Below are 26,106 nucleotides of genomic sequence, written 5' to 3'. Positions count from 1 at the left end.
AGAACCCGGGGCTTGAACCCCGGTCAGCCGAGGGCAAGGCAAACGCTCAACCCCCTGTACTATGGCTCCGGCAGGGCCTGGGGGCCCGGGATGAGGCTGACCTTCCTGCTGCCCTCTGGCTCCGCACCCGCACTGTGCTGCCTCAGCCCTCCCTAGACCTGCGCAGGGTGGTGGGGCGGCTCCGAGACCCCAGTGTAGTTGCTTCCCAACCGCTGCAGCTGAGAGGAAGGGACAGCACCTGCCAGGAGCCCACGGGAATGCTTGGGGGTGTGGGCAGCTGAGACGGGAGACCCCCCAGCCTCAGCCTGGAGCAGGGCCCTGTGGGGAGGTTCTGAGCCCTGGCGGCTCCACAGCCTCACAGGAAGCCACTGGGGGTTTCCTGGGCCCATGTCACTCATCACAAGAGCAGGCAGAGGTCCCGCACCAATGGGTGTGGCCCCATCCTCAGAGTCAGCAGTTAGGGTGCCCCGCCCCGTGGCTATGCATCTCTTTCCCTCCAGGACTGACCCTCCGTGGCCTGAGTGAGGTTGGTGCCCAGTGTCCTTCCCCACGGGCCAGCTGATGTCGGTCTGGAGGCCTCTTTACGTGCACCTTTTGCTTTTTATTTTTAGGTCGCACCTGGTGATGCTTGATGCTCAGCTTGATGCTCAGGGTTCCTCCTGGCTCTGCAGTCAGGAACTACTCCTGGCGGTGCTCGGGGGACCATATGGGATGCCGGGGATTGAACCCAGGGCCACCTGCAAGGCAAATGCCCTACCCACTGTGCTATCACTCCGGCCCCATTGCCTTACTCCTTTTGTCTCTGCAAGAGTTGGCTTCTCTTGGGAGCGCTGGGCCCTTGGCCTGGCACGGTGTCCCATGGAGGTCCAGGCATCAGCCTCTTGACTGTTTTCTCTCTCAGCAGGAAATTTCTATTTTTTGGGGGGGGTGGGGAGAGTGGGGGTATTTAGGGATCACTCCTGGTGGGCTCAGGGGACCAGACAGGGTGCCAGGGATCAAACCTGGGTCAGGCGAGGCGCAAGCGCCTTAACCCACTGTATGATCACTCTGACCTTCAGCGGGAAATTTCTTGGGAATAAAATCAACTTCTTTTCACGTGCTGAACAGGAACATGGAATCGTGAGGCGCCGGGAAGGGGCGCTTTAGGGTCTCCGAGGACACTTTCTGAGGACATTCCGGGAACGAGGGTCACGCCGTCCTCACCCTGCGGGTGCCGTGTGCAGAGCCGGTCTCTGGGTTCTGCTGAGTGGCCAGCCCAGAGTGTAAACACTGATGACCCGAGGAGGACACACCGCTGAGCACGCAGGCAGCCGTAGTTACCTTAGACACGAGGCTGAGGGGCCGGGGAGCCAGTTCACAGGGTTGGGTCCATGCTTGGCATGCCGGAGGATTGAGCCTGAGCACTACAAGGGAGTAATCCCCATTACTTGAGTAGCAGCTGAGCACTTCTGGGTGTGCACACTCCCCATGCAAACAAACCAGCTTCCCCCCAAAAGATCTCAAACAATCAAAGTGTCCAACGATAGTTGCGGAATGAGTCATGGTCTCATTCAGCTGACTCGGGTTCAATCTCTGGCACTGCATCTCCGAGCATCTCTAGGAGTGATCGTTGAGCACAGAACCTGGAGTCGGTGCTGAGCACTGCCAAGTGTGGCCCATAAATCCAAAGAGAGGGTGGGGGGAGACAGACATGGCGTGTGCACACAATGGAATACTACTTAGTTATGGAAAAGGTGAAATATTGCAGTTTGCTAAACTTGGTGGGAACTAGAAGGTATCACATGGAAGTGATTATGAGGGAGATAAATACGTCATCTTACTCATAGGTGGAGTGTAAAGGAACAATGGGGTGGCCATCAAGAGCCCAGCGGACTAACGCTCAGCATGCGTGAGGCCAGGGTTGAACTCCCAGCACTGGCTGGTCCCCTAAGCTCCATAAAAAGCGACTTCTGAGCACTGGGCCATGAGCAGCCGGCAACACTGCCCCACCCAGCACTGCAGGGGATGGTCCCAAAACAACACACTCAGAAGGGCAGGAGAGATGGTATAGCGGGTAGGGCACTTGCCTTACATGCCAGCTGACCCTGGGTTTGATCCCCGGCATTCCACACCGTCCCCTGAACAAGTAAATTCTGAGTGCAGAGCCAGGAGGAACCCGTGGGCATCGCGGCCCAGCAAAGCAAAACAAAACACACAAAGGGAAAAATTAAGAAAAAAGACCATAACTTAAAAAAAAAAATTTTTTTATTTTTAATTGCGTAAACTCGGGGGAGAGGATGGCTGCGAGCTTTCCCTTCTGAATATTAAACCAGTGAAAGATGCCCCCGTGCTCACCTACTTGATTCTGGCCCCCACCCCAGTGGCCGCACGTGTTTCCTGGGTGTTTCCTGGGGCTCATTTGGAGCCAGCCGCCGGAGCGCGTAGCTCGGCCCAGTAACTGGAACCTGAGCTCCGCGCGCCTCAGTTTGCACCCCTGTAAAGTGGGAGCGGCTGGCAGAGCAAGAGCCTCTCCCATCCAGGCCCCCGGACAGGCCTGTGAGGTTGTAGTTCCGCCATGTGGCAACACTCACGGCTCTGCCCCCCATCCCCACCCCCTGCCCTGCAGGAGCGTGTTCTCCCGGCCCCTCTACGCTGCAGAAGCTCAGGAGACCAGCAGTGTCCAGGCTTCAGGGACGCGAGGCTGGGCAGTCTCTTGGGGCCGAGCCCGGCTCTCTCTCCTCCCTCCGGCCACCGGCCTGCCTGTCCCTTTGAGCCAGCGGGGTGGGGAGGCCTGCTGGCCCTGGGGACGGCGGCGAGGGCCACGTGACCTGCCCCGGGGAGCGATGAGGCTGCCGAGTCCTGTCTGCTGGGTGCTGCCAGGCGCCGAGGGGAGATTCCGCCCATCATCTAGACCCGAGCTTCTCCTCGGGGGCATCCTAAAAATGGGGTTGCAGGGCCTGCATTCTGCACGGGGGTGCACCTGTTCGCACACAGGGGGTGCAGACAGGGGTCCCCACTTTGAGACATCACGCTCCTGGACGTCCCGGTTTCACCCACCTGGTCTGTCGGCAGCGCCGGTTGGTGCCTTGCTGGGGAGACGGGGGTCACGGAAGCTCCCTCCGAGTCACCATAGATGTTACAGATGTCGCCAGCGCCTGCCTGCCAGGTGCAGCGGCCCACGTGAGGGGTGACCGTCTGTCACCGACAGCGCTCTCTGAGGGCTGGAAACAGTGCTTGGCACCGAGGGCAGGGATGGGATGTGGATTTGGCCACAGCAGCCCTTCCTAGGTGTGCCCTCCTGCAGGGGGACGCTCCCTCAGAGAGCTGGACAGCTCGGCAAGGAAAAGGGGACAGTGCTCTTGGCCTTGTGAGCCTCCCGGGAGGCATCCCAGGAAGCTGCTCCTGGCTTCCCCACCCAGCAGCTGTTGCCATTCCCATGCAGGAAACAATCCCAACATCCCACAGACATGTGCATGCGTGCGTGCGTGTGTGCATGTGTGTGTGTGGGGGCAGTGAGTGGGGTCCTGGGATGGCCTGAGGCGCAAGGGCGTGCACCAAGGTCAGTCCCCTGGGAGGGTGGAGTCCCTGCTTCAGAGCAGCTGTCTCCTCGGCACGGAGGGACACTCATGTGAGCAGTGACCAGGTGGGCTGGTGAGGAAGGCGATCGTTCTCCGGAGCCCCTCAGAGCGGCACTTCCTGAACCGGGGTGGGTGGGGTGGGGGGCAGGGCTGCTCTGTTGAGGGGGGTGGCTGCCCTGCCATATCCTGGTGCCCTCTGCCACTCGGTGCCAGGGAGGAGCGCCTTCTCCAGAGCAGAAGTGCCCCTGGCAGGCCAGCCGCTCCCTCAGAGATGAACGGTGCAGGTCCATCGCCACGTTTGGAACCATTTATTGAAGGAGGCAGTGACAGACAGAACGGAAAACACAGAATCCATGCTCTGCTACTGGGGTTTGCTCGGATTCTCCTTGGCAACGTCTCAAACTAGGAGGTTATTTCATGACGAGGAACACGGGCGTTAGAGGCCCTGGACAGAGTCACACTGACCGTTAAAAAAATAATAATTAAAAAAATAACAAATTGTAGAACTAGGACTGTTTATATGTAAATCTCCCTCCCCTCCCTTACCCTCACCCCCTGACGTACAGAAAAACAAAAACAAAAAAAGAAAAACATACAAAGACCATTGGAGAGTTTTATATAAAACAAGCAAATACAAGAATCTGAAACTTTTCTCAAAGGCTGAGCAAGACGTGAAGAATCTTTTAATGTTGCATTAAAAAAACACATTAAATACACTATCACACAAGGGGTGGGGGTGGGGACGCAGGGCCGGGGAGGGGGACAGAGGGGTTCCCTGACTCAAGGTGGGGCGATGAGGCCCCCGGGGGAGCCTGGAGCCTAGCGCTTGCCCCGGCGTGCAGCTGAGAATGTGAGAGTGGCCCAGACCGCCAGTGTCTGGGGGCACGACGAGGGGTCCTGGATCACCGGAGAGCCTGGTGGGGCCCGTGTCCCCGATGAAACAGGGCCTTGGTCCCGGGGTGCAGGACGCCCCCTCCTGTGAGGGCTGCCCCCCCCTCCCTGCTCCAGGGCAGGACAGGGTTGGGGGAGAAGCTGCCCCCACGGGGGATCCGGGTTTCTGAGGGTTTTTCTCTCCCTACCCCTCACGCTCCTTGTCCCATCCTCGCCCCACCTCCCCGAGCGCCCCCCACCCCCCCAAGCATACTTAATAACGCACACATACTCCTTAAACCCTTAATACTTCTGTTACCTTCTGCTCATCTACCCGGACCGGTTCAGGACTGGCCTTCAGACCAAAGCAACGTTCTAAGAGTTAACAGGGCGGGAGGGCACCCCGGACAGGGTGGGCGGCCTCTGGGGCCCTGCCCAGGACGGTGGAGGACGTTGGCCTGGAGGTGGCAAGGTCGGCACCAGGGCCAGCCCGAGGAGCTCTCAGCTGCCAGACCAGGAGGCCCGTGACCTTGCCGGCCACCCGGGGGCGCGGGCTCCCTCCGAGGCCGCGGGGAGTCCGGGGCGGCCTCTGGGAGGCAGTTTTGGTGAAGGCCACGGTCACCTCCGCCTGAGTTTGTCAGTAGCTCATCGCATGACCCTGGTATGAACGACAACTGGGTGGCTGTGTCTGGCCACGTACCCGACACCCACTAAACTGGGTGAATTATTTCCCCACAGCTCACCTTGATTTCATACAGATAATCCATGCGGGTTCCATATATATATATATAAACATATACATATATATATACTTTGTACATATATGTAAATGTGTATATCCCTATGTACACATATACATATATTCACACTCACACAGAGACACACGGATGTATACACACACGTTTCCGCAGAAAGAAGTCCTGCCACAATTTGGCCTTTTTTTGAGGGGACGGTGAATGCGGGAGTGCAGTCTCTCACTCTCGCCGGCCCCCCGGAGCTCAGAGTGGTGCTTTAAAAAACACGAGTCCCAAATCTGCTGCCTTTCTTCCTTTTTTTTCTTAAAAAAAAAAAAAAGTTAACAAAACTTGTCTTCCTAAGTCAAGAGACTTAATTCCATGTGATTGCACCTCTGCAAACGTGTACAAAATCTGGAAGGAGACTAGAAAAGGGAGCTCTGGCTTGGCGGCGGGTCACTGCTCCAGGGTCACCACCTCCACCGCCTGGCCGTCCATGGTGACCGCGCTGTCCGCTATCCTGGTGGTCACTGGGGCCATGGCCACTTGCACCGGCCCGTTGCCCTGCGCGAGGCTGGTGACCACAGTCTGGTACATGCTGACGGGGATCTGGACCAGTCCTGGGGAGACAAACGGGAGAGAGTGTTGGTGGGGGTGGGCATAGGTGGCCGAGGCGGCTCACGGGGCCCCGTCTGCCTGGCATCGTGAGGCCACAAGCCCGGCCCCTCGCAGGCCCCGCCTGGATTCTGTCCCACAGAGCATCAGGAGGAGAAAGGTCTGGAGATGCTGCAGGAACGGGGTCGGGGGGTGTGGGGTATGTGTGTGTGTGTGTGTGTGTGTGTGTGTGTGTGGAGTGTGTGTCTGGAGTGTGTGTGTGTGGAGGTATATGTGGTGTGTGTGTATATGTGTGTATGTAGAGGGTGTGTGTATGTGTGGTGTGTGTGGTATGTGTGTGGTATGTGTGGTGTGTGGGGATGTGTGTGTGAGGTGTGTGTGTGTGGGGGGGGGGTTGTGTCCTGCAGCGCAGGCTTCTCCAGGTCTCTCCCACCTCTCCCACCCCCTTCAGAGTCAGTTTATTATTATTATTATTATTTTAAAGAGTCAGTTTATTATTATTATTATTTTTTTTAAAAAAAAGAAAGCCTAGTTAGTTTTAGATTTCACCAGTGAGGAAAGTCCTGATACGTTTCTGAGGTCCGTTTTCAGAAACCATGACCCAGTGGGCCCCAACTACTGAACATACAGAGGGGTTGGGCCCAAACGGGGACTCCCAGGGAGAGGGGCGGGGGCGGAACTGGACCTGGTGGATCAGTGGCCCCGATGGCCTGGGGCTGCCAGGGAACAGGAGAGGCCAAGGAAAGGCTCCTGCCTGGGGGCAATGGCGAGTCCGGCTGCTGGCCTCGCGCGCCCCACAGCCTCCGCTGCCTCCAACACAGGAGGGGCACAGGAGGAGGAGAACAGGTGGGGAACAGAAGGAAACAGGAGCAAATACCTGAATTTAAAGACGCGCATCTTTTTGGAGAGAAGATGATGTAAATAAAAAGTCCAATAGTCAAAATACATCATTTTGTGGAGGGCGCCGTAGGGGGTGGCTGGGGGAAGGCGGGCCACATGCAGCAGTGCTCAGGGGTGACTCCTGGCTCTGCACTTTGGAATGACTCCTGGGGGTGCTCGGGGGACCTATGGGTGGGATGCCGGGGATCGAACCCAGGTCAGCCACGTTGCACGGCAAAAGCCTTCTGCGGGACTATCCCTCCAGCCCCAATGGCGAAACACACCTTAGAGGAAAATCTGAAGGTGAAACAAATCAAGGGAAACTTCCAGAGCTGAAAAGATGACGGCAGTGGCAAGTGGCAGAGCTGGTCCCGCACTGGAGGTCCAGCCTCTGAGGGGACAGCCCCAGGGAGTCGCCTGAGAGAAGGCCCGAGATGCCCTAAGGGGAGCGCATACGGTGCGTGTGGGGGCCCTGGGTTCAAGCCGAGTCTTCAAGTGTGGGCTTCCGAAAAGAAGAGATTTGGGCACCGAGACACATCTTTTCTGCTATTTCAGAACACCGGGGCTAAAGCAAAAATCCTGAAAAATTCTATACAGGGAAAAATAAACAAATCTCACCTCCCCAGTGGGTCTAACAAAATATTGCTCGAGGGACCGGAGAGATACTACAGCAGGTAAGTTGCTTGGTCTGCACTCGGCTGACCCGGCTCCGATTCCTGGCCCCAGAGCCAGGAGTAAGCCCCGAGCACTCCCTGGTGTGCACCCCCTTCAGAAAAAACAAGCCCCAAGCCAACCCAATACCCCTGGTCCCCCTAGCTCCCCAGTGAACCCCAAACGCTGCCTGGACGAGGGGGGATACTGGCTCAGAGGGGCCGCGTGAGTCCTGGGGTCTGCTCCCAGCCCTCCCCCACAAACCTACGGCTAGAGGCTAGAAGATAATGGAGCATCGCCTTCAAATGTCTGGGAAAAAATTCTTTCCAGCCATGGAATGTTACCCACATCAATTAAATGTGGGGGCAGGAAAAGCCATTTTCAACATGTGAGGGCTCGCAGAACCACACCCCTACTTTCTCAGGGAGCATTGAAGGTGGGGGGGCACACAGAAATAGGAGAGCTCTCGGTAGGGGGTGAGGCGGGCAAGGCCAGAGTGAAAAGGCAGGGCCTGGAAGGAGAGGAGAGGGAGCCGGTGAAGGCAGGGGTGCTGGGGAGGACAGGAGCAAGCCTGAGGACAGAGGGGTGAGCCCCCGCCAATACGGCGGGCGGAGGGGTGTGTGAAGCAAGTATTAACCAGAGTAACTGTAACAGACTCATCGGGGCAGGGGACCATGTTTCTGTGGTGAAGAAAATATGAACAGGGTGAACTGTAAAGATAGCAGGTAGGGCAGCTGACCCAGGGTCGATCCCTGCCACCCTATACGGTCCCCTGAGCACTGTCAGGAGTAGTTCCTGAGGGCAGAGCCAGGAGTAAGTCCTGAGTGCTGCCAGGTGTGGTCCAAAAATCAAAATAAAATAAACAGGGAATAAAGAGGCCCACGGATGGCCCCCGAGTATCACTGGGTGTGGCCCTCAAACCAAAATAGGGAACCATGAGTTATCAAGAAACTGTGTGGTACCAGGGACCAAACCCAGGCAGGTCGTGTGCAGGGCAAGCCCTTATTATCTCTGGGACGCCTCAAGTTTTATTTTTTTTTTGGTTTTCAGCCCATACCCAGTAGTGCTCAGGGGTCACTCCTGGTGGTGGTCCGGGGACCATATGTGGTGCAAGGATTGGACCCAAGTCAGCCGTGTGTAAGGCTGCACTATGGCTCCAGTCCTGGGTCTCTCAATTTCTAATTAAATAAGACGTTTTATTAGGTATTTATTTTAAAAGTAAGACATACAGCCAGTAGGGCGTTTGCTTTGCACGCGACTGACCTGGTTTGATCCCCGGCATCCCATATGATCCCCAGTGCACTGCCAGGGATATTTCCTGAACGTGGAGCCAGGAGTAACCCCTGAGCACTGCCGGGTGTGACCCCCCCCCAAAAAAAAAGTAAGAAAAAATATCAACAGAAAAAGATGCTACTAACGTAACAAGCACTCTAACGTAATAAGCATTCTTGGGGTTGAGCTGTATCTTGCTTTCTTTCTTGGGGTGTCTTGGTTCTGGGGTGCCTGCTGGATCCTGGGCTCCCTCTCTGACACCTAGGGGCGCTGCAGGGGTGCGGGGGGGGGGCAGAGGTGGCCGCCTGCACCCACGTAGGGTGGGCCGGCCACGGGACTCACAGGCTGTGTGTCTAGCCTTTCCAAGCACACGGAGGTGCCCAGACTACTCTGAAGTGACTCCCTCAGAGGCCAGAGCAACGGCGCAGCAGGGAGAGCGCGCGCCTCGCACCCGATTTCCGCCCGGCACCGCCACCAGTGACTCCTGAGTGCAGAGCCCTGAGCAGGGCCAGGTGTTGGCCCAAGCCCCAAATAAATGAATGACTCAGTGGCCCTCCCCTCGAAGGGACCTTCTTTAAGGACAGGAAGTACACGCCCCCTCTAGGACTAGCCTCTTTGGGGGGCAGCGTCGTCCACCCTGGGACACCTCTCCAGCACCTTTCACTAATCCCTCCTTCCGTGTGCCCCTCGGTGCCACTCTCGTCTCTGCCGGCAACTCTGGCTCCAGACCCTATGGTGTGAAAAAGGCCCTGCCTGGCACGCACAAGCCCTCACCACGGGCCCTGGTCTCTTTCCCGTCTCACTGTGCCAAGGTCCTGAGGCTCGGGGCGTCAGCCCACATGACTCTCGTCCCCAGCACACGGCCGGCCGTCGCTCTGGTGGATCCCTCTCCCCGTCGTCCGGGCCGCCAGGCTCAGCTGTGCCTGCCCGGGGGGACGGAGTGTGTGTGGCTCCCTCCAGCCTGGCGGGCTGCGGTTCCCGGTCTTTCCCTCACAGCTTGAGGCCCAAGGCTGCCCCAGACTGACACCTGCACAGACCCGAGGGCCCTGGCAAAAGCCCAAGGACGCTTACTGCTGGACTGAGCGGCGCACAGCCGAGCTCCCGGCACGGGCCCACATGTGTGTAAGGCCGAGCCGGCTTCCATCACCCCGTGGGCCCCGGGCGTCATCCCTTCCCTTCTCTTCCTGTCAGAGGCCCGGAATGCCGTTCCCGGGCACCTGTTTCCCGTGTGTGTGGGCCTGGCTGCAACCCGGTGTCACACACACACGGAAGAGCAGCCAGGCAGAGGACGGGACCCAAAACGTGCAGGGGTGAAGCCACCGCGCCTGAGTCGGCCTCTGACCGTGACACACGGGCAGGCAATGGCTGGACCTGGATGCACAGTCAGTCTCACGGTTCCCTCGAGCAGCCCCCAACACTTCCCGGGGACAGCACAGGGCTGAGGCGTGGAGGGAGGGGCCCCGCCTGCACGCGCCGCCCCGCCCTGATCCCCCGCACCACACGGTCTCCCAGGCAGCACCGGGAGTGAGTCCTGAGCACACAGCCAGGCGCGGCCCCCCGGGCCGACTGAGCCAAACAAACAGACTTGAGATGGACACCGAGAGCGGGGCGTCACCCTGGAGCCGGGGCCCGGGCCCAGGGCCACGTGGACAGGTGCGTCCGGCAGTGTCAGCGCTGACCCTCGCTACGGCTACCGTGCTTGGCTTTCCCGGCACTGCCTGAGAGCCCTGTTTAGTGCCCCGGAAGGCTTGCCCAGGAGAGACGGGGGAAGGGCAGATGCAAACACGCGCTGACCAGAGCCAGGGCGAGCTCGGGACACGCAGTAACCTTCCCACAGCTCGTCACAGGGCTGCCGGATTCCCTTCAGCGCGGCCTGTTTGTCAGTCCCGCCTGGTGACCGAAGAGGCCAATCCACCCCGCCCTCCAGCCAGGGGGCGAGTGCTTGGGGATACTCGCCCCCACAGAGAGCATCACTACTCACACCACCCCCGCACACCACACCCTCCCACACCCCTCCCACACACACCTACACACCACACCCCTCCCACACACCAATACACCAATAGCACACTCCCCCTTCCTACTCCATGCTACACACCCCTTCCAAACACCATTACCATCACACACACACACACACACACACACACACACACACACGTGCGCGCGCTATACCATTTTATTAAAACTAAATCACCATGCTATGAGGTATACAGTTACAAAGTTGTTTATGACTGGGTTTCAGTCATACAATGTTCCAACACCCATCCCTCCACCAGTGTACACTGCCCTCCATACCATTACTGTACACACCCCTCCGTATACCACTACTACCCCCATACACCATTACTACCCAGGCTACACCCCTTCCGTACACCATCACTACACACACCCCCTCCTTACACCATTACCACACACACCCCCTCGGTACACCATTATCACACACACACCCTCGGTACACCATTATCACACCCCCCCCTTCACACACCATTACCACACCCCCCAACACCATTACCACACACCTTTGTACAACATTACCACAACCCCCTCTGCACACCCCTCTGCACATCATTAATACACTCACACCCCCCTTGTGCACCATTATCATACCCCCTCTCCGTACACCATCACTACAACATTACTTCTGTTGCCGACGCCTGTTCTCGGCTATTCCCTGAGGACTGTTTCCCCTTCTCTGTTCAGCTCTGGACTCTCTGCCCTGCATGTGCCCGAGCCTGCTGCTGGGGTGGCCCGGGCCTCCCAGGGGACTGTCCATTCCAGAGGGCAGAGGGGGAGTCTGCGGGGCGCCAGGCGTGTGCTCCACGCCCAGGAATGACGCCTGCCCGGTGGGGCACCACGGGGGCCCTTGGCAGGGACAGTGAGGGGAGAGCGTGTCTGAGGGAGGGGATCCTGGACACGCGGGCATAGTCTTCCTCAGGGAAGGGGATAAGACGCGCTAGTGACCACCTGCTGACTGACTCTGCAAGGCTTTTTAGGGACAGAAGCGCCACATGCGGGGACTGCCCGACTCCACGCTACTCCTCCTGCTCCCGGCCTGCTGTGGTCCCTCATGGCCACTGTGACCCGAGATTCGATAAATCGCCTTGGTGTCTCTGCCCCAGCAGCCCGCATGGCCGTGGCAGGGGGCGGGGTGGCGGGGGGGGGGTGCTGGGGGCCGGCTGTCCTTGGCAGGGATGATTAAACGCTGAGGCCTGGTAATCAGGCGGGGGCTGTCCCCGCATCTGCCTGGCCCGGCCCTGATTAGCCCTAATCTAGGAGGCACATGTCGTTCTTAAGCTTGCATTCTGGGTCATTTCCACTGATGAAGCAACGGGAAGCCCTTCCCGTTCCACTTTCAGGGGCTGACATTCTCCTTCTGGTGCCCAGCGACCAGCCTGTACCAGCCAAGGGACAGGATTCTCTGGGGGACTTGGAGTCACAGCCCGTCCCTGATTTCCACGGCGCTGGGGGACCCGCGGGGCCATGTTCCCTCTCTCACCGACAGACGACAAGACAGAGACTTCGCTTGGCCTCAAGACCTTAGCACCCCAGTCGCCCAAAGCTCTAAGAACCTTAGGGTTTATTTTATGCCACATATGGTCTCCTGAGTCCGCCAGGAGTGATCCCTGAGCACAGAGCCCGGAGTAAGCCAATTATCATTATTTTTGGTCACTTTGGATTTACTGTGGAGCAAATCCAGGCCTCATCTCCAGCATACGAAACAGGCACTCCATGGCGGGCAGAGCGATAGTACAGTGGGTAGGGCACTTGCCTTGCACGCAGGTGACTTGGGTTCGGTCCCCAGTATCCCACACGGTCCCTGTGCCAGGGGCAATGACTGGGTGCAGAGCCAAGAGTAAGTCCTGAGCATCGCTGGGTGTGGGAAACACACACCACTCCAGCCTTCAGTCTGTATCCACGGCCCCAGTAGAGCAATTCTTAAAAATTTTAGAGGGGCTGGGGCCGTGTGGAGATCGCATGGCGGGCAGGGTGCTTGCCTCACGTGCCGCCAACTGCCTCTGATCCCCGGTGCGGCACAGGGTCCCCGAGGCCCGCCAGGAGTGGCCACACCTGTGAGTGCCGGAGGGGTGGAGGTGTGTGTGGTGCCGGGGATCAACTAGGGCCTTGCACAGTGGGGTGACTTTCTCCTCTCCGGGGGGCCAAGTCTGTGGTCACGGGCTCGGGCTCTGCCTGTGGGGGTCGTTCCAAGCAGCCCACAGAGAGCCGGAGGGGAGAGGGCTCTGCTGCCCGGGCTCTCCCTCGGTCTCCCCAGAGACGGCGCGGGCCTGACCCAGATGGGAACAAAGACCCAGAGCTTGAGGCCGCCGAGCAGCGGTCAGGTCAAATCCTGGGAGCACGGCTGGCCCCAGGCCACGTGCCCCGGGAAAGGTCATGAGACAGGACCCCCTGGCTCCTACCAGCTGCTGCTTTGCTTCTGCGGGGCAGGGGATCCAGCCCTTCCCCCCCCCCCACTCCACACACACGGCAAGAGCTAGCACTCCTGGGGGCTTGAGAGACCGCATGGGAGCCTCAACTGCTGTACCAGGGCTCTGGCCCCCCGCTTCTCCCCCATCCCCATCTCAACAGGGGCCGTGACAACTCTGGGGCTTCAGTGACAAGCTATGCGCCCAGCCCTTGGCTCTCAGACGCCACACACAGAAGCAAGTCCTGCCCCCTCTCCCTTTACATGGAGGCCTGGAGCCCAGCGCCTTGGCCAGCCAATACCCGGACCAAGGCCAGCTGCGCCCGGCCTGGTCTGCCCTGTAAATGCCTTCGAGAACTCGCCAATGTGGTGCTCAGGGCTGACTCCTGGCTTTGCGCTCAGGAATCACTCCTGGTGGGGCTCAGGGGATCATGTGGGATATCGGGGATCGAACCTGGGTTGGCCACGTGCCAAGGCCAGCGCCCTCCCTGCCGAACTGTGGCTCCGTTGAGGGGCTTCGCTTATAAAACCAGGTAACAGAGGGAAAAGGAAAAAGGCCTCTAAGTGGAAGAACCCCATGACCTGCCCACCCCCTGGCAGCCACTTCTTGGGGCGGTCAAGGCTCCACCCAAGACCGTCTAGGGAACTGAGGCGTCAGTGTGGGGGTCTCCCCAGCTCAGAGCCCGGCTCTCCTGAGCCCCACAAATGGGTCTCCCGTGCAGGGCGCTGCCTGACTGATGACGCTCACCTTTCGCTCCCGCACGTCGGCAATGATGCCGTGCCCCACGCTGGGGGCCAGCTGCCGTCCTCCCGAGTCAGGGGCCACCTGACATGTGTGGAATCGGTGGGGACAGGTCTCGGGCACAGGGAATGGCTCCCTTGCCCAGGCTCAGAAGGACCTGGTGCTCGGTGGGGGACGAGCATTGTTTTTTTTTTTCTTTTTGGGTCACACCCGGCGATGCACAGGGGTTACTCCTGGCTCTGCACTCAGGTATTACTCCTGGTGGTGCTCAGGGGATCATATGGGATGCTGGGAATCGAACCCGGGTCAGCTGCGTGCAAGGCAAACGCCCTACCCGCTGTGCTGTTTATTGCTTCAGTCCCGGGAAGAGCATTTTTTTTTTCATCTGAACTTTACTGATCTAATAAAATTACATTAAGAATTAAAATGAATTATACATTATTGTGCTCATGATTCCCCCATACAAAATTCGAGAACCCATCCCTTCACCAGTGCCCATCCTCTACCACCAGTAAACCCAGCATCCCTCCCCCCCTCCCCAGTCCCACCCCCCCCCACCCCACACTGCCACTATGGCAGGGTCTTCCCTTTTGTTCTAGGGAAGAGCATTTTTAAGGGGCAGCATGCCCTTGGGGACAAAGGCCCGCCAGCCTCTCTGATCATGCTCCCTGCGTGTCGTGTCGGGTGCCAACACCCTCTCCTGACCCCGGCCGTCAGGCTCTCGTGCAGGGGTTGGGTCTTGTCTCTGCCCGACAGGAGGTCAGGCGGTCTCCTGGTGGCCTGCCTCTGACGGCGGCACTCAGGCTCAGCGGCAGACCGTGGGCGCCCAAGAGAGATGCTGCAGAGGCGAAGGCCACGGCCTCACACACTGCACACGGATCACACGAGAGCTGCTCGGCTCACCAGTGACCTGTGTAATGGAACATGAACACACACGCACACAACACACTCACGCTTGGCGTGGGTCTCCACTAGGGGAAAAGGGCGCCTAAGGCGCTCCCAGTGGGGGAATCCCGGCAGCGCCCCCTTCCCCGGTATCCCCGGCACCACAGCCACACCCGCCCCTCAGTGTGCCTGAACCGCCAGGCTAAGTCCCGTCCCCCTGTTTCCACATCTGTCTCGGGGTCCACTCGCCCAAAGGAGCCCCCGGACTCGCCATTGCCCTACCCTGCCTTCGGCACTGGGTCCAGGCTGCCCCGCCCCCGAGGAGCCGCTCACGCAGAGGGCTGGCGCGGCTGTCCTGGAGTACTCGGGACAGAGCCCACGCAGTACCTGGATACGCCAACGGCCCGGCCTCATTTCCAGCTACTCCATCACATGTCCATAGGCCGTGCCCTCTGCAAAGGCCTGAGAGCCTCGGGCGGGCTGGGCGGTCCTGAGGAGGGACACAGGACTGTCTCCACAGTCACGCCTGAGACTGCCTGTGTGAGGGCCATGGTCCTCCGTGTGAGCTGCTATGGCCTCCCAGGATGGCTGCCCGTGACACATGCTCGCTTGGGTGACCACTGGCCTGGTGCTGGGCACGCAGTCACTACTGGCTGCTCTCTCGACATGAGGTTCGAGCAAGTGGGCTGGGGCCCCAGACACTGAGCTGAAGCGCCCCGGAAATGGGAAGGAAAGCAGAGGCCGCACGGACCACCTAGTTGCAGACCCTCAGGATGGACAGGTGAGAGGTGGGCTGAGCTGTCAGGAAGGGCGTGGCACTCAGAACCGGCAGGGTGAAGGGCGGCCTCTAGAGATGCGAATAGAGCAAGCATCTGTCTGTGGATCACAAACGCTCCATCTTGTGGGGGTGCAGGGGGGAGGTTGGGAGATGATGTCAGCCTTGGGCCAGCTGCTGGGCCCACAAGGAACCTGGCGGCCAGGCCTGGGCCTCTCGGAGCCCAGGGTGGCAGGGTTGGTCAAGGTCACGCTGAGCCACAGACGAGCACACTCCCCCCGCCCCCCTCACCCGGACCCAGGACCAGACAGAGCAGGACAGACCGCCTGGGGATGAATGGGCCTTTCACTGGCCCTCACAATCGGGACCCTCTGGGAATTGTTGTTTGCTGTAACCCAATCTCTCAGCTCCTGGGCCTTCCAAGCTGGCCATGGAAATATCTTCAGTGGGAAGGAAAATATGGATGGTTGTGAGAAGGGGGGAAAAAAAGCAGGCGAGGCCAGTACATGCAAAAGAAAGGCCAGGTCGGTGGGAATGAGAGGTCTCACGAGCCCGAAGGAAAGTGACAGTGTCAAACCACCTACAAGTTCGCGAGGGTGAGCTAACGTGAGGTCAGGCAAGTGTGGGAGCACCCGTGTGACCAGGAAGGAGTGTTATTACCTAAGTAACTTCTGCGGTTTTTAGAGCCGTCAAGGGTATCTACAGGTCTTTCTAGGCTGGAGGGAAGTCCTTCAAAACATTTCACTTGCCGGCCTGGAAAAAAATGTGTATCAGTGACTGCTGTCTGTGTAGGGGGAGATCGCTGTCGAGAGAGGAAGAACTGGAGTGGGAAAGGGAGATGTGGGGGGAAGCGATGGGAGAACGGGCCCCCCAGAGGGCAGCGGGAAGAGGGGCTGAGGCCAAGCAAGGACCAGAGGGACAGCGTGCAGGTGGCGGACAAGAGGAGGCGGCAGGCAGGTGAGAGGCGCTCCCGGAAGCCTGGTGAGGAAGGCCAGGGGAAGCAAAGGAAGGTGTTTCTCGCCCCGAGGGCCGGGTTCAGCCATAGCAGCTGCTTCTGGGACATTTAATCTTCCTCTTCCAGGTTGTCTAAATCCACGGCTTTTGGAAGCATTTGAGGGATTTATGGATTGAAATATGTATTCCATCTGGGAAGCACTGCGTATTCTCCCGAAGCCAGTGGTTGCCTCACAGGGGTCTGAGGGCGCTGGGTCCTGGGTGCCCAGGGCTCTCCTCTCCTGCCGACACCCTTGAGCCTCACATGGAGAAAGCACTTTGCAGAGTCACCCCCATGGCACTGACCTCTTGGGGTCTGCCCGTATCTACAGACTCCCAGGAGATGCTTCTTGCCCTGATCCTATAATCCCAATGTTAAAACACGTCCACTTTGGGGAGAGAGAGAAGCCAGCCGGTTGGGTGCTGGCCTTTAATGCAACTGACCCGGGTTCTACCCCAGAGGGTCCCCTGAGCCCACCAGGAGTGATCCCTGAGCCAGAAGTCAGTCCTGAGCACTAAAGGGGTGGCCCCCAAACAAAACAAAAACAAACACATAAAACAGATCTACTTTCACTTTGTTTTGTAAATGTATTTCGGAATGTATTTGAGGGGACCAAGAGCTCCCTGATGGACTGAGGGGACCCAGGGGGCCCGATTTCCAGCCCCAGGACCACATGGTTCCCCAAGAGCTCCCAGATTGACCCCCGCCCAGGAATCGAACCAGGAATATTCCGTGAGCACCCCTAGATGTGGCCCCCAAACAAAACGTCCTAGAGAGGTATAATAATAATAATCACTGGGCAGACAAGTGGCGTTGATGAACCCAGAGTCTGTCCTGTAGCCTGGAGGCTGAATTTTAATTTAGGATGGAGGCAGCTGACTCGAAGGCCCACTGATCTGACCACGTGAGCTTTAATTTGAAGATGGAAGGAGAGGAAAAGCTTGTGGACTATCTACACGCCTGGGAAGACAGCTGGTCTGAATGGGCAGAAAAGGGCAGGAGGTACTGAGTGAGTTTTCAAAAGAAGCCCTGCGGGGTTGGAGCCATAGTGCCACGGGGAAGGCACTTGCTTTGCATGCGACCAACCTAGGTTCCATCTCCGGCACCCCTTATGTAGCCCCTGAGAACTGCCAGGTGTGGCCCCCATACAAAACCAAAATAAAAACAAGAAATCACAGAGATGCCTTCCTTCTTTCCAGACATCTCGTGCCTCTGACACGAACAGGACCTCACGTGACCACTTTTTTTTTTCTTTTTGGGTCACACCTGGTGATGCACAGGGGTCACTCCTGGCTCTGCACTCAGGAATTACCCCTGGCGGTGCTCAGGGGACCATATGGGATGCTGGGAATCGAACCCGGGTCGGCCGAGTGCAAGGCAAACGCCCTACCCGCTGTGCTATCGCTCCAGCCCAGTGACCACTTCTGAACCGCCCGACCTCTGGTCCTTCTGTACCGTTCCTCATCTGTTTGTCTCCACCTGTCTTTCATGTCACTTCCCTGGCATCCCCTAGGGTCCCCCGAGCACCCACCAGGAGTAATTTCTGAGTGCAGAGCCATGAGTACTACCAGGTGCAGCCTCCAAACAGAACAACACAACAACTAAATAAATGAGAAGGGCGGGGCAACACTCGGGGTGCGGATCACACTTCTTTAGGCAGTGAGAAGGGAACGAGGGCTAGGCGGTTTGCCGGTGACATTAAATCCGAGAGATGGTGATTTCCACAGGTTTTCTCCGGGCATCCCCGAGAGGGGAAGAGGCTGTTCCCCGCCCCCCGGCAACACTGTCCACACACTGGCCCAGGCACAGCATCAACGGTTCCTGCACACTTTGTTGGCCCTGAGTGCACACTGGCCTCCTGCCGCTGAGCCCTATCTGACGGGAGAGACTGTCCAGGCATGCGGGCTGCGGAGGAGCCGAGGGCCAGGCCAGGCCGCAGGCTGGGGGAAAGCAGAGGACGGGGAGAAGACAGAGATGCTGGGCTTTAGAAAGCTGGTTTTTTTTTTTTCTTTTTGGGTCACACCCGGTGATGCACAGGGGTTACTCCTGGCTTTGCACCACTCAAGAATTATTCCTGGCGGTGCTGGAGGGACCATATGGGATGCTGGGAATTGAACCCAGGTCGGCAGCGTGCAAGGCAAATGCCCTACCCGCTGTGCTATTGCTCCAGCCCCTGGAAAGCATTTTAATCTATCCGATACATTTACATTTTGGGTTTGGGTGCCGGGAACCCAGGACTTCACACATGCAAAGCAAAGTCTCCACCGGTGGGAAGAGCCTTTTTAGGCTGCATGGACAAGGCTCCCGGGTCAAGTCACATCGGGTTAAGTCACGTGGCTGGCAGGTGGCGTCCCCAAAATGCACAGGCAAATCCCTTTCCCCTGTCAACAAGGCCCAAGTGGCCACCTCATGGCTTCTCTGAGCGGTTTAAGGCCCCCGGAGGGGCTCAGATCAGTCCCTAAAATCAGGTACTAAGGCTGGCCGAGTGACGCCCAGTGCAGTGCCCCCAGGGCTGGCGTGACGGAGGGGCCGAACCTTTGCTCGGATTCCATGGAAACCCACAGAGCCCAAGGCCCAGCTGGCCAGGCCTTTGTGCTCTGGCCCAGGCCAGGGGCGAGCAGCCCGGGGCAGGAGAGGCCCGTCTCACGGCAGGTGCGGTCACCCGAGACGGACTGTCCTGGAGTTTCCTCTAGCCCAGCCTGGTTCCTGGGCTGCCCCGGCCCTCGCTGAGAAATTTTCTCAGCCCCCGACAATAGTCCAGTGGATGGGGCGGGAGCGGTGGGATGGCGGGGAGGGCGTTTGCCTTGCACGACCTTGATCGACCAGGGTTCGATCCCCAGTGTCCCATATGGTCCCCCGAGCCCCGCCAGGAGCCATTCCAGAAATGCAGAGCCCGGAGTAAGCCCTGAGCCTCGCCGGGTGTGACCCAACAAGGAAACAACAAACAGAGTACAGTGGAGCGGGTGCCCACACGCCCCCATCCCTCCCTCCCCGGTCACGAGGTGGGTGCCGGCCCTTCAGAGCAGCGCTGCCGCCTCCCACCGTCCTCAGATCAAACAGAAGACGTTTTGAAACCCCAGCTCCGCTCGGAAGCTAAGTGGGAGGGCAGGAGGCTCGGGCTTTCAAATCAAGGAGGCTGGGTGTCATCGTACCGTCGCCGGCGTCGGGGCCGACAAAGCCAAGGGGTGCCGTGTCTGTGCGCGGCTCCCGGCCCGACGACTGCCAGAGAAAGGGGCTTTGTGAGGGGAGCAGGTGTGCAGCGGGGGCCGGGGGGGGGAAGTGCTGCCACTCGCCCCCCTCCAACCACAGGCTCCCCTCCAGCTGGTAGCCCGCTGCGGGCTGGGGGGCGGAGAGTGCACCCCCAGAAAAAACCCGTGTGTCTCCTGTGCATTTGACAGGCCCTGCAAACTGACCCTGTAGTCAGCAAACGCTGAGTCGAGAAGGAGCTCTGTGAGGTAACCGAGAGCCGGCCCCGGGGCTTATGCCTTTGGGATCCTAAGGAAAGCATCGAGAGAGGAAAGTCCCCTTCACCAAGGAGATTGAATCTCCTGTCCAGGGAGCCGACAGCAGTGAGTCCAAGCACACGTGTCTGAAGATGAGCACCCTGGGTCCTCAAAGGCCCAAAGACGGAACCTGCCCAGCACGCCCGGCCTCTGCCTGGGACCAAGGCACTGGGGTCATCGCACAGCCGGCGGGGCGGGGTGGGCAGCAGGGCTGGAGGGGGGCTGGATGGAGGAGATCACGGGCAGACACCTCCTAGGACACTGCACTCAAGCTCTGCCCACCCCTGCGCCCTCCTCCCACCCCCCTTGCCCCCCACAGCTGAAACTGCCCAGCGGGAACCGTGCAGGCTGTTCTAGAAGGAGGCGGCCAGTGTGGCCTGGGCCGGTAATTCCCTCTGGGGCCCCTGAAGAGCCATCTCGAGTGCTCTTAAGCTTTTATTATTGTTATTATTTGGGGGAGGGGGCAGTTTCGTCTCCTTTCTCGCCACTGCTCGGGGGCTACACCCGACAGCAACAATGCATGGAGCACTGTGCAATGCTCAGAATCTGACCCGAGGCTCCAGCGAAGCGTGCCCTCAGCTCTCGGTGCTCCGCCGTGCTTTCGGCCCTTGCCGCGGGAAGCATCTTCGAGCTGCCTCAGAGAGACGCAGCAGGGCCAGGAGGGGAGACGTATGCCCGCAGACTGGCAGCCTTGGCCAGGAAAAGGGGTGGAGAGCCACAGGGCCACGCTGCGGAGGAACCCTGCTCCTTCTGAAGGGACCCACAGGTCGGCATCTTAGCTGAGACCACTCAAGACCACCCTGACCACACCGACCCTCCCCGGAGGAGTGAGGGAATGGGCCAGCCACTGGGAGCTGAATCTCGGTGTAGCCTGCCCGCGTGCTCCCTGGGGCAGAGGCTTTCGGAAGCACCCTCTGTAGCACCCTCTGCCGCTGCCCAGCTCCGCCCAGACAGGCTGACGGGCCCAAACCCGCCCACTGTGCCGTGGGAGCGCCGGGGACCAACCTCCGCTGCACTGAGTGTAATTCTTCATTTACCCGACCGCCACTAGCACCACCGCCTCTACGACTGTGGCCACTGCTGCCACTTCTCACTCTGTCCCCACAACCACGAGGGCGACTACAGTTACTGTGGGTTCCCCAGACCCTAGGCGAGGAGCAGGCGCTATACGGCCCTTCAGACCACTCCTGCCGCGAGATCTCCCCCGAGGGAAACAGTCACTGTCCTGGAGGGCTGCCCGCCAGGCTGGGGGTCAGGACCAGCTCTGGGGGAACAGCTGGTGACACCGGGCCCCAGAGGCGTGCCTGGACACGGAAGGGTGCGAGAGGCCGGGCGCATGAGGCGAGAGGCGGGGAGCTGGGCGTGGGTGTCCCCGCTTGGGACTTGGGGCACAGAAATCAGCCTGGCCCGGCAGCCCCCCTGCCAGCTGTCTGCGGATTAGTGCAGTCACATGGGCCTGGTGTTTTGGTTTGTGTTTTTAAGCAAAGCCATACTGCCGAGGGGCTGAGAAGGTCACAGTGTGGCGAAGGACAGGAGGCGTCCCGCTGCCTCCCCTGGGTAGGGAGAGCACAGCCCACCAGAAAGCGCAGAAACACACATACCGCATACACACACACATACACACACCCCACACAACATACACGCCCCCACATACACCACACACCACACATACTCACACACACACACACATACACACACTCACACACACAACACATATACATCCTTTTCTTGGTATCAGGGTTCAAACCTGGGACCCCTGCAGCCAAGGCACGCCCCCTCCCCCCAGCCACAATACGTCTAGCCTCCCCCGCAGGGCTCCAGATCAGTGGGAAGACGGGCAGGAAGAACTGGGGATGTCACTGCCCGCCAAGGGCCCTGCTCTTTGGAGACGTTCAGGACAGGAGAAATGCAACCTGGGACTCGCCAGTCACACAAAAAAACCAAAAACCCTGCTTTGGGACCCAGCCTTCAAGTCCTGGCAGTGCTGAACTGACCGTTTTCGGATTTAAGGTACAAGTACTATCACAGTAGCAAAGAATGCAGCTGCTCTTTCAAAGCTCTCATGTTTCACAGCCACGGAAAAATCAGTCTTAGAAAAAAAATGCATGGAGGCGGCAAGGGCGACCGCTGGAAGGACAAGCAGCGCTGGGCGCTGGAGCCCGAGGCTGGTCCCCGGCACAGGAACTGCCCAGCACGAGTGACCCCTAAGCGCCGAGGCGGGAGCTGCCCCAGAAGGCCACCAGGTGTGGCCCCCAACCAAACCTCAATCAGTCAAATCTAAGCAGGCGAGGAGGATGGGGCTCAAGCCGGGACCCCGGGCCGAGGGGGTGCTGGGTTCAGCCTCCTCCCCCCGCGCCCCACGTGCAGGTATTTAAGCTGCGGTAAGGTGCTGAGGCAGGCGCTTCCGCGCACACTCCAATGGCACGGCAGCTCCTTCGGGAGGAGCCAGGCTGACGTGCTTCGTCACGGAGCAGATGGGGACTGGCGTGTAAGAGGAGCCGGAATGGGCTGAGCGTGACAGGAAGGACGCCTGTCTCCCGGAGGGAAGAGCCGTGAGGAGGGCCTGGGGCTCAGGAGCAGCGGCCACTGCAGGGCCATCCACGCTGCTCGATGGGGCCTTGTGTTTTTTGTTCTGGTTCGGGGGCCACACCCAGCCAGGCTCGGGTGCTCCTCCTGACGGTGCTCGGGGGCTCTGGGGTGCTGTCCCCAGGCCAAGTGAGGAATCACTTTGTCCCACACTCACCCTGGAGCCATCACTATCCCCCAGGGGTGCAGGGGGAGGGTCGGCTGGATCCGTGCACCGCTGGAGTTTGAAGGCAGGGAGAGCCCATTTCCGGGCCCCCAGTGCACGGCCCTGCACCTCTCCCCTGCCCACCGACTCCCAGGGCTATGCCAGTACCCAGAGACTCCAGGTGACCCCAGACATCACTTCTGATGACAGAGTGGGGAGGTGGGGGTGGGGAGACGGGAACCAGCTCTCATTTACTCTGCTCCGCATGTGTAGGCTCTAGGTTCGAGTCCCGGAACAGCAAAAATAAACAGCCGTAGAGCAGGTTTTCAGAGAAAAAATGAAACTCACATCTGCCTTGCCTCCCGTGGGCCCGGCTGGGATCACCCTGTTCCAATCAGTTCAGAGCAGACCCCGGGGCCACTCGGTCGCACTTGGGAGGCTGTGCGAGAGGAACGCAAGTTCCGATCCCTCGGGCAGGGACCCACGCCCCTTATCTGAGCCCTGCGTCACTGTCCTGCTCCGCCTACACGTGTCCACCTCTTGTTGAAAGGAGCGGTGCTTTGAAATGGGCATTTCAATGAACACAGCTGAGATGAAGTGCCACTGGGAAAACGGACACAACTTTAAAGGTCTCCTTCTTTCTGGGTCCCCTCCCCTTACCTCCTGGGAGGCGGGGGGAGCCGGAGAGAGAAGACGGCAGGGTGCTTGCCTTGCACTCGGCCCACCTGGGCTGGATCCCAGCATTTCATCTGGTCTCCTGAGCACCGCCAGGAGTGACCCCTGAGTGCAGAGTCTGGAGCAAGCCCTGAGCATAGCCAGGTGTGGCCCCTCCACCCCAAACAAACAAAAGTTGCTTCCTTTTTTGTTTTCGGTAAGATCAGATGAAAACTAAGGACGTGAGAAGGTGGAGAAAGCACCATTTCCCGCCTGGAGGACTAGAACCCTGAGCGTGCTGGGTTCGGCAGTGGGAGGACTTGTTTCACAGTGTAGCAAGGCTGAGCGGGCTCTCTGAGTTTGAGGAAACTTTAAAGTGCATCTTTAGGGGGGAGGTCAGCAAGGCTGCGGTGTGGACACCCGGAGCCCCGAAGAGAAATGAGCGGGCCGCCCTTCGGAGTTTGTAGGGCGTGGGGACGCTTCGTGATCAGCCTCTAGTCCCGGCCCTCTAGTCCCTTCACTCGGGCCACAGGAAGGCAGCAGGGCCCCAACCTCCAGCACCGGCTGTGAGTGCTGAACACCGAAGGGAGATGCTCTTTGGAGACGCCCCGGCGGGCCCCATCCAGGACTGGAAGCAGACGCCGGGGAAGGCCGCAGTGAGGAGCGAGGAAGCGGACGCGCAGCCACCTTGCTTGCTCGGGGCAGCCATGGATGTGCCCAGAGCCCTTCCCCAGCCCGGCCAGCACTTCCCCCTCCGCCTGCCCCTCCCTGGAGAGAGGGGAACGGGAAGGACCGCCTGTGTAGCCCCTCGAAGGGAGAAGAAACTCTTCAGCTGGGACCACTCCCTGAGAGTATTTCTCTTTTGTTTTGTTTTGTTTTTATTTTGGGGTCACACCCAGCGATGCACAAGGGTTGCTCCTGGCTCTGCACTCAGGAATTACTCCTGGCAGTGCTTGAGGGACCATATGGGATGCTGGGAATCGAACCCTGGTGAGTTGCGTGCAAGGCAAACACTCTACCTGCTGTACTATTGCTCTGGCCCCCCTGGGAATATTTCCGAACATCTCCCTCCCCCCAACAACGTCCACAGGTCCAAAGAGCACCGTCCCCAGTGAAAACAAGACAGGGTGGGTGACCGCAGCAAGATCTGCTGGCCCTTGAAACTGTCTGAGCGCAGGGGCTGAGCTCTGAAATGGAGACGCAGCACGGCGAGGGATTCCAGGTGGGGGGGCGGGGGTGGTACGGGGTGTATCGAGCTTCCCTACATACGGCTGCCTGAGCAGTGCCCAGAGTGATCCCTGAGCTCAAAGTGAGGAGTCAGCCCTGAGCACCGCCAGACGTCGCACCCGCCAAAGAAAGGTAGTATAGCAGAGAGGGCTGGAAACAAACCACCTGGATTCCTGGCCTGTGTAAACCTGGCCAACTTACTGAAGCATTTTTTTTTCCTAAACGGAGACAGTAGGGTCTTCGTTCTATATAAATATGTATACACATATATATTACTCATATATGTATTTTTAGCCCTCATATATATTACTCATATATGTATTTTTAGCCCTCGAAAGGCTATAAATAACATGAACGAATGGGACGATGGCTTGAAAGCCAAGCCGAGAGTGAGCAGGAATGCTGCCGGCGGCCCCGTCGGGGCTGGGTTGCTGACGGTCTGTCTTACAGGGCAGCAGAGTTGGCGCCTGTCCCACTGCATCGTTAGATGGAAAAAGGGGCAACATGGACACAAAGGGAGAAAGGGACACGTGAAAGCACAACAACAGTTCCTCCCCAGATCTGCACACCCTGGTCTAGAAAGACACTCTGGTCTGGTCACAGAAAATGATCTGCCTGGAGGGACAGAATCATCTCGAGCAAAGCCACAATGTCTCCTGATCGGTCACTAGGGCCATCTCCAGAGGGCTTGGGCCCACTGCTGCCCTGCTCCTTGGCCAGAGGACAGAAAAGAATAAAATTTATTTACTTGGACCGGAGTAACAAAAGGTAAGGCGCTTGCCTCGCACGTGGCCAACTAGGATTCAATCCTCAGTGTCCCATACGGTCCCGGGAGCACTGCCAGGAGTGACTCCTGAGTGCAGAGGCAGGTGTGGCCTCCCCAAAAAAATTTAATTTGTAGATGTAATTTTTCATTGCTAAGAAAAATCAAGGTAATACAATCTTGTAGCACAAGGAACAGAATGGATGGGCTGAAATATCAGAGCCCTAGACAAGATTGTCTGAAAGATTCTGCACAGGAGAAAGATGACATTTCAAATCAGTTTAGACGGGGTGGACTGATAGTACATTGGGTAGGGCGTTTGCCTTGCACACAGCCGACCCGGGTTCGATTCCCAGCATCCCATATGGTCCCCTAAGCACCACCAGGGGTAATTCCTGAGTGCAGAGCCAGGAATAACCCCAGTGCATCGTCAGGTGTGACCCAAAAAGCAAAAAAAAAAAAAAATTCAAATCAGTTTAGAGAGGACGGGATTTAATGCAAATGGAATAAGAAGTGCTGGAACATTTTGGTTACATCTGGGAAAGGGGATCCAGACTCCATCCTAATGCTACACAGCAAAACAAATTCCAGATATTTTATAATGAAAAAATCAGAGTATAGGAGATGGAAAAATCATACAAGTTTAAGACCTAGCATACAGTAAACCCTGGTTCAATCCCTGGTACAGCGTATGGTTCCCTGAACCCTGCCAGGAGGATTCCTGAGCCCTGGGCACTGCCAGGTGTGGCACAAGCATCGAAACAAATAAATCCATAGTACAAGTGGCATATCAGATTTTGAGGTTTATATAAACATAAAGGCAAAAGAAAAAAT

At 58.5% G+C, this 26,106-nt stretch overlaps 1 protein-coding gene across 6 annotated transcripts in view; it reads right to left on the bottom strand.

The window, feature by feature from the left end:
* Positions 1 to 3,849: 3,849 nt before the first annotated feature.
* NRF1 (nuclear respiratory factor 1) overlaps positions 3,850 to 26,106 on the bottom strand; it is a 112,820-nt gene continuing 90,563 nt past the window's right edge. For 5 of the 6 annotated variants that reach the window (XM_055124718.1, XM_055124720.1, XM_055124714.1 and 2 more), the window contains 2 exons: positions 16,061 to 16,153; positions 3,850 to 5,781 (listed from right to left, as the gene is read on the bottom strand). In XM_055124718.1, coding sequence (XP_054980693.1) covers positions 5,618 to 5,781; positions 16,061 to 16,153 — 257 coding nt within the window. In that variant the 3' untranslated portion in view covers positions 3,850 to 5,617. The remainder of the gene's footprint in view (positions 5,782 to 16,060; positions 16,154 to 26,106) is intronic. The other variant, XM_055124722.1, reaches the window with a different exon arrangement.

This window comes from Sorex araneus, chromosome 1 (assembly GCF_027595985.1).
Source record: "Sorex araneus isolate mSorAra2 chromosome 1, mSorAra2.pri, whole genome shotgun sequence".
Taxonomy (NCBI): Eukaryota; Metazoa; Chordata; class Mammalia; order Eulipotyphla; family Soricidae; genus Sorex; species Sorex araneus.
The sequence above is the reverse complement of the archived record's forward strand: the minus strand, read 5'-3'. Positions and strand labels throughout refer to the sequence as shown.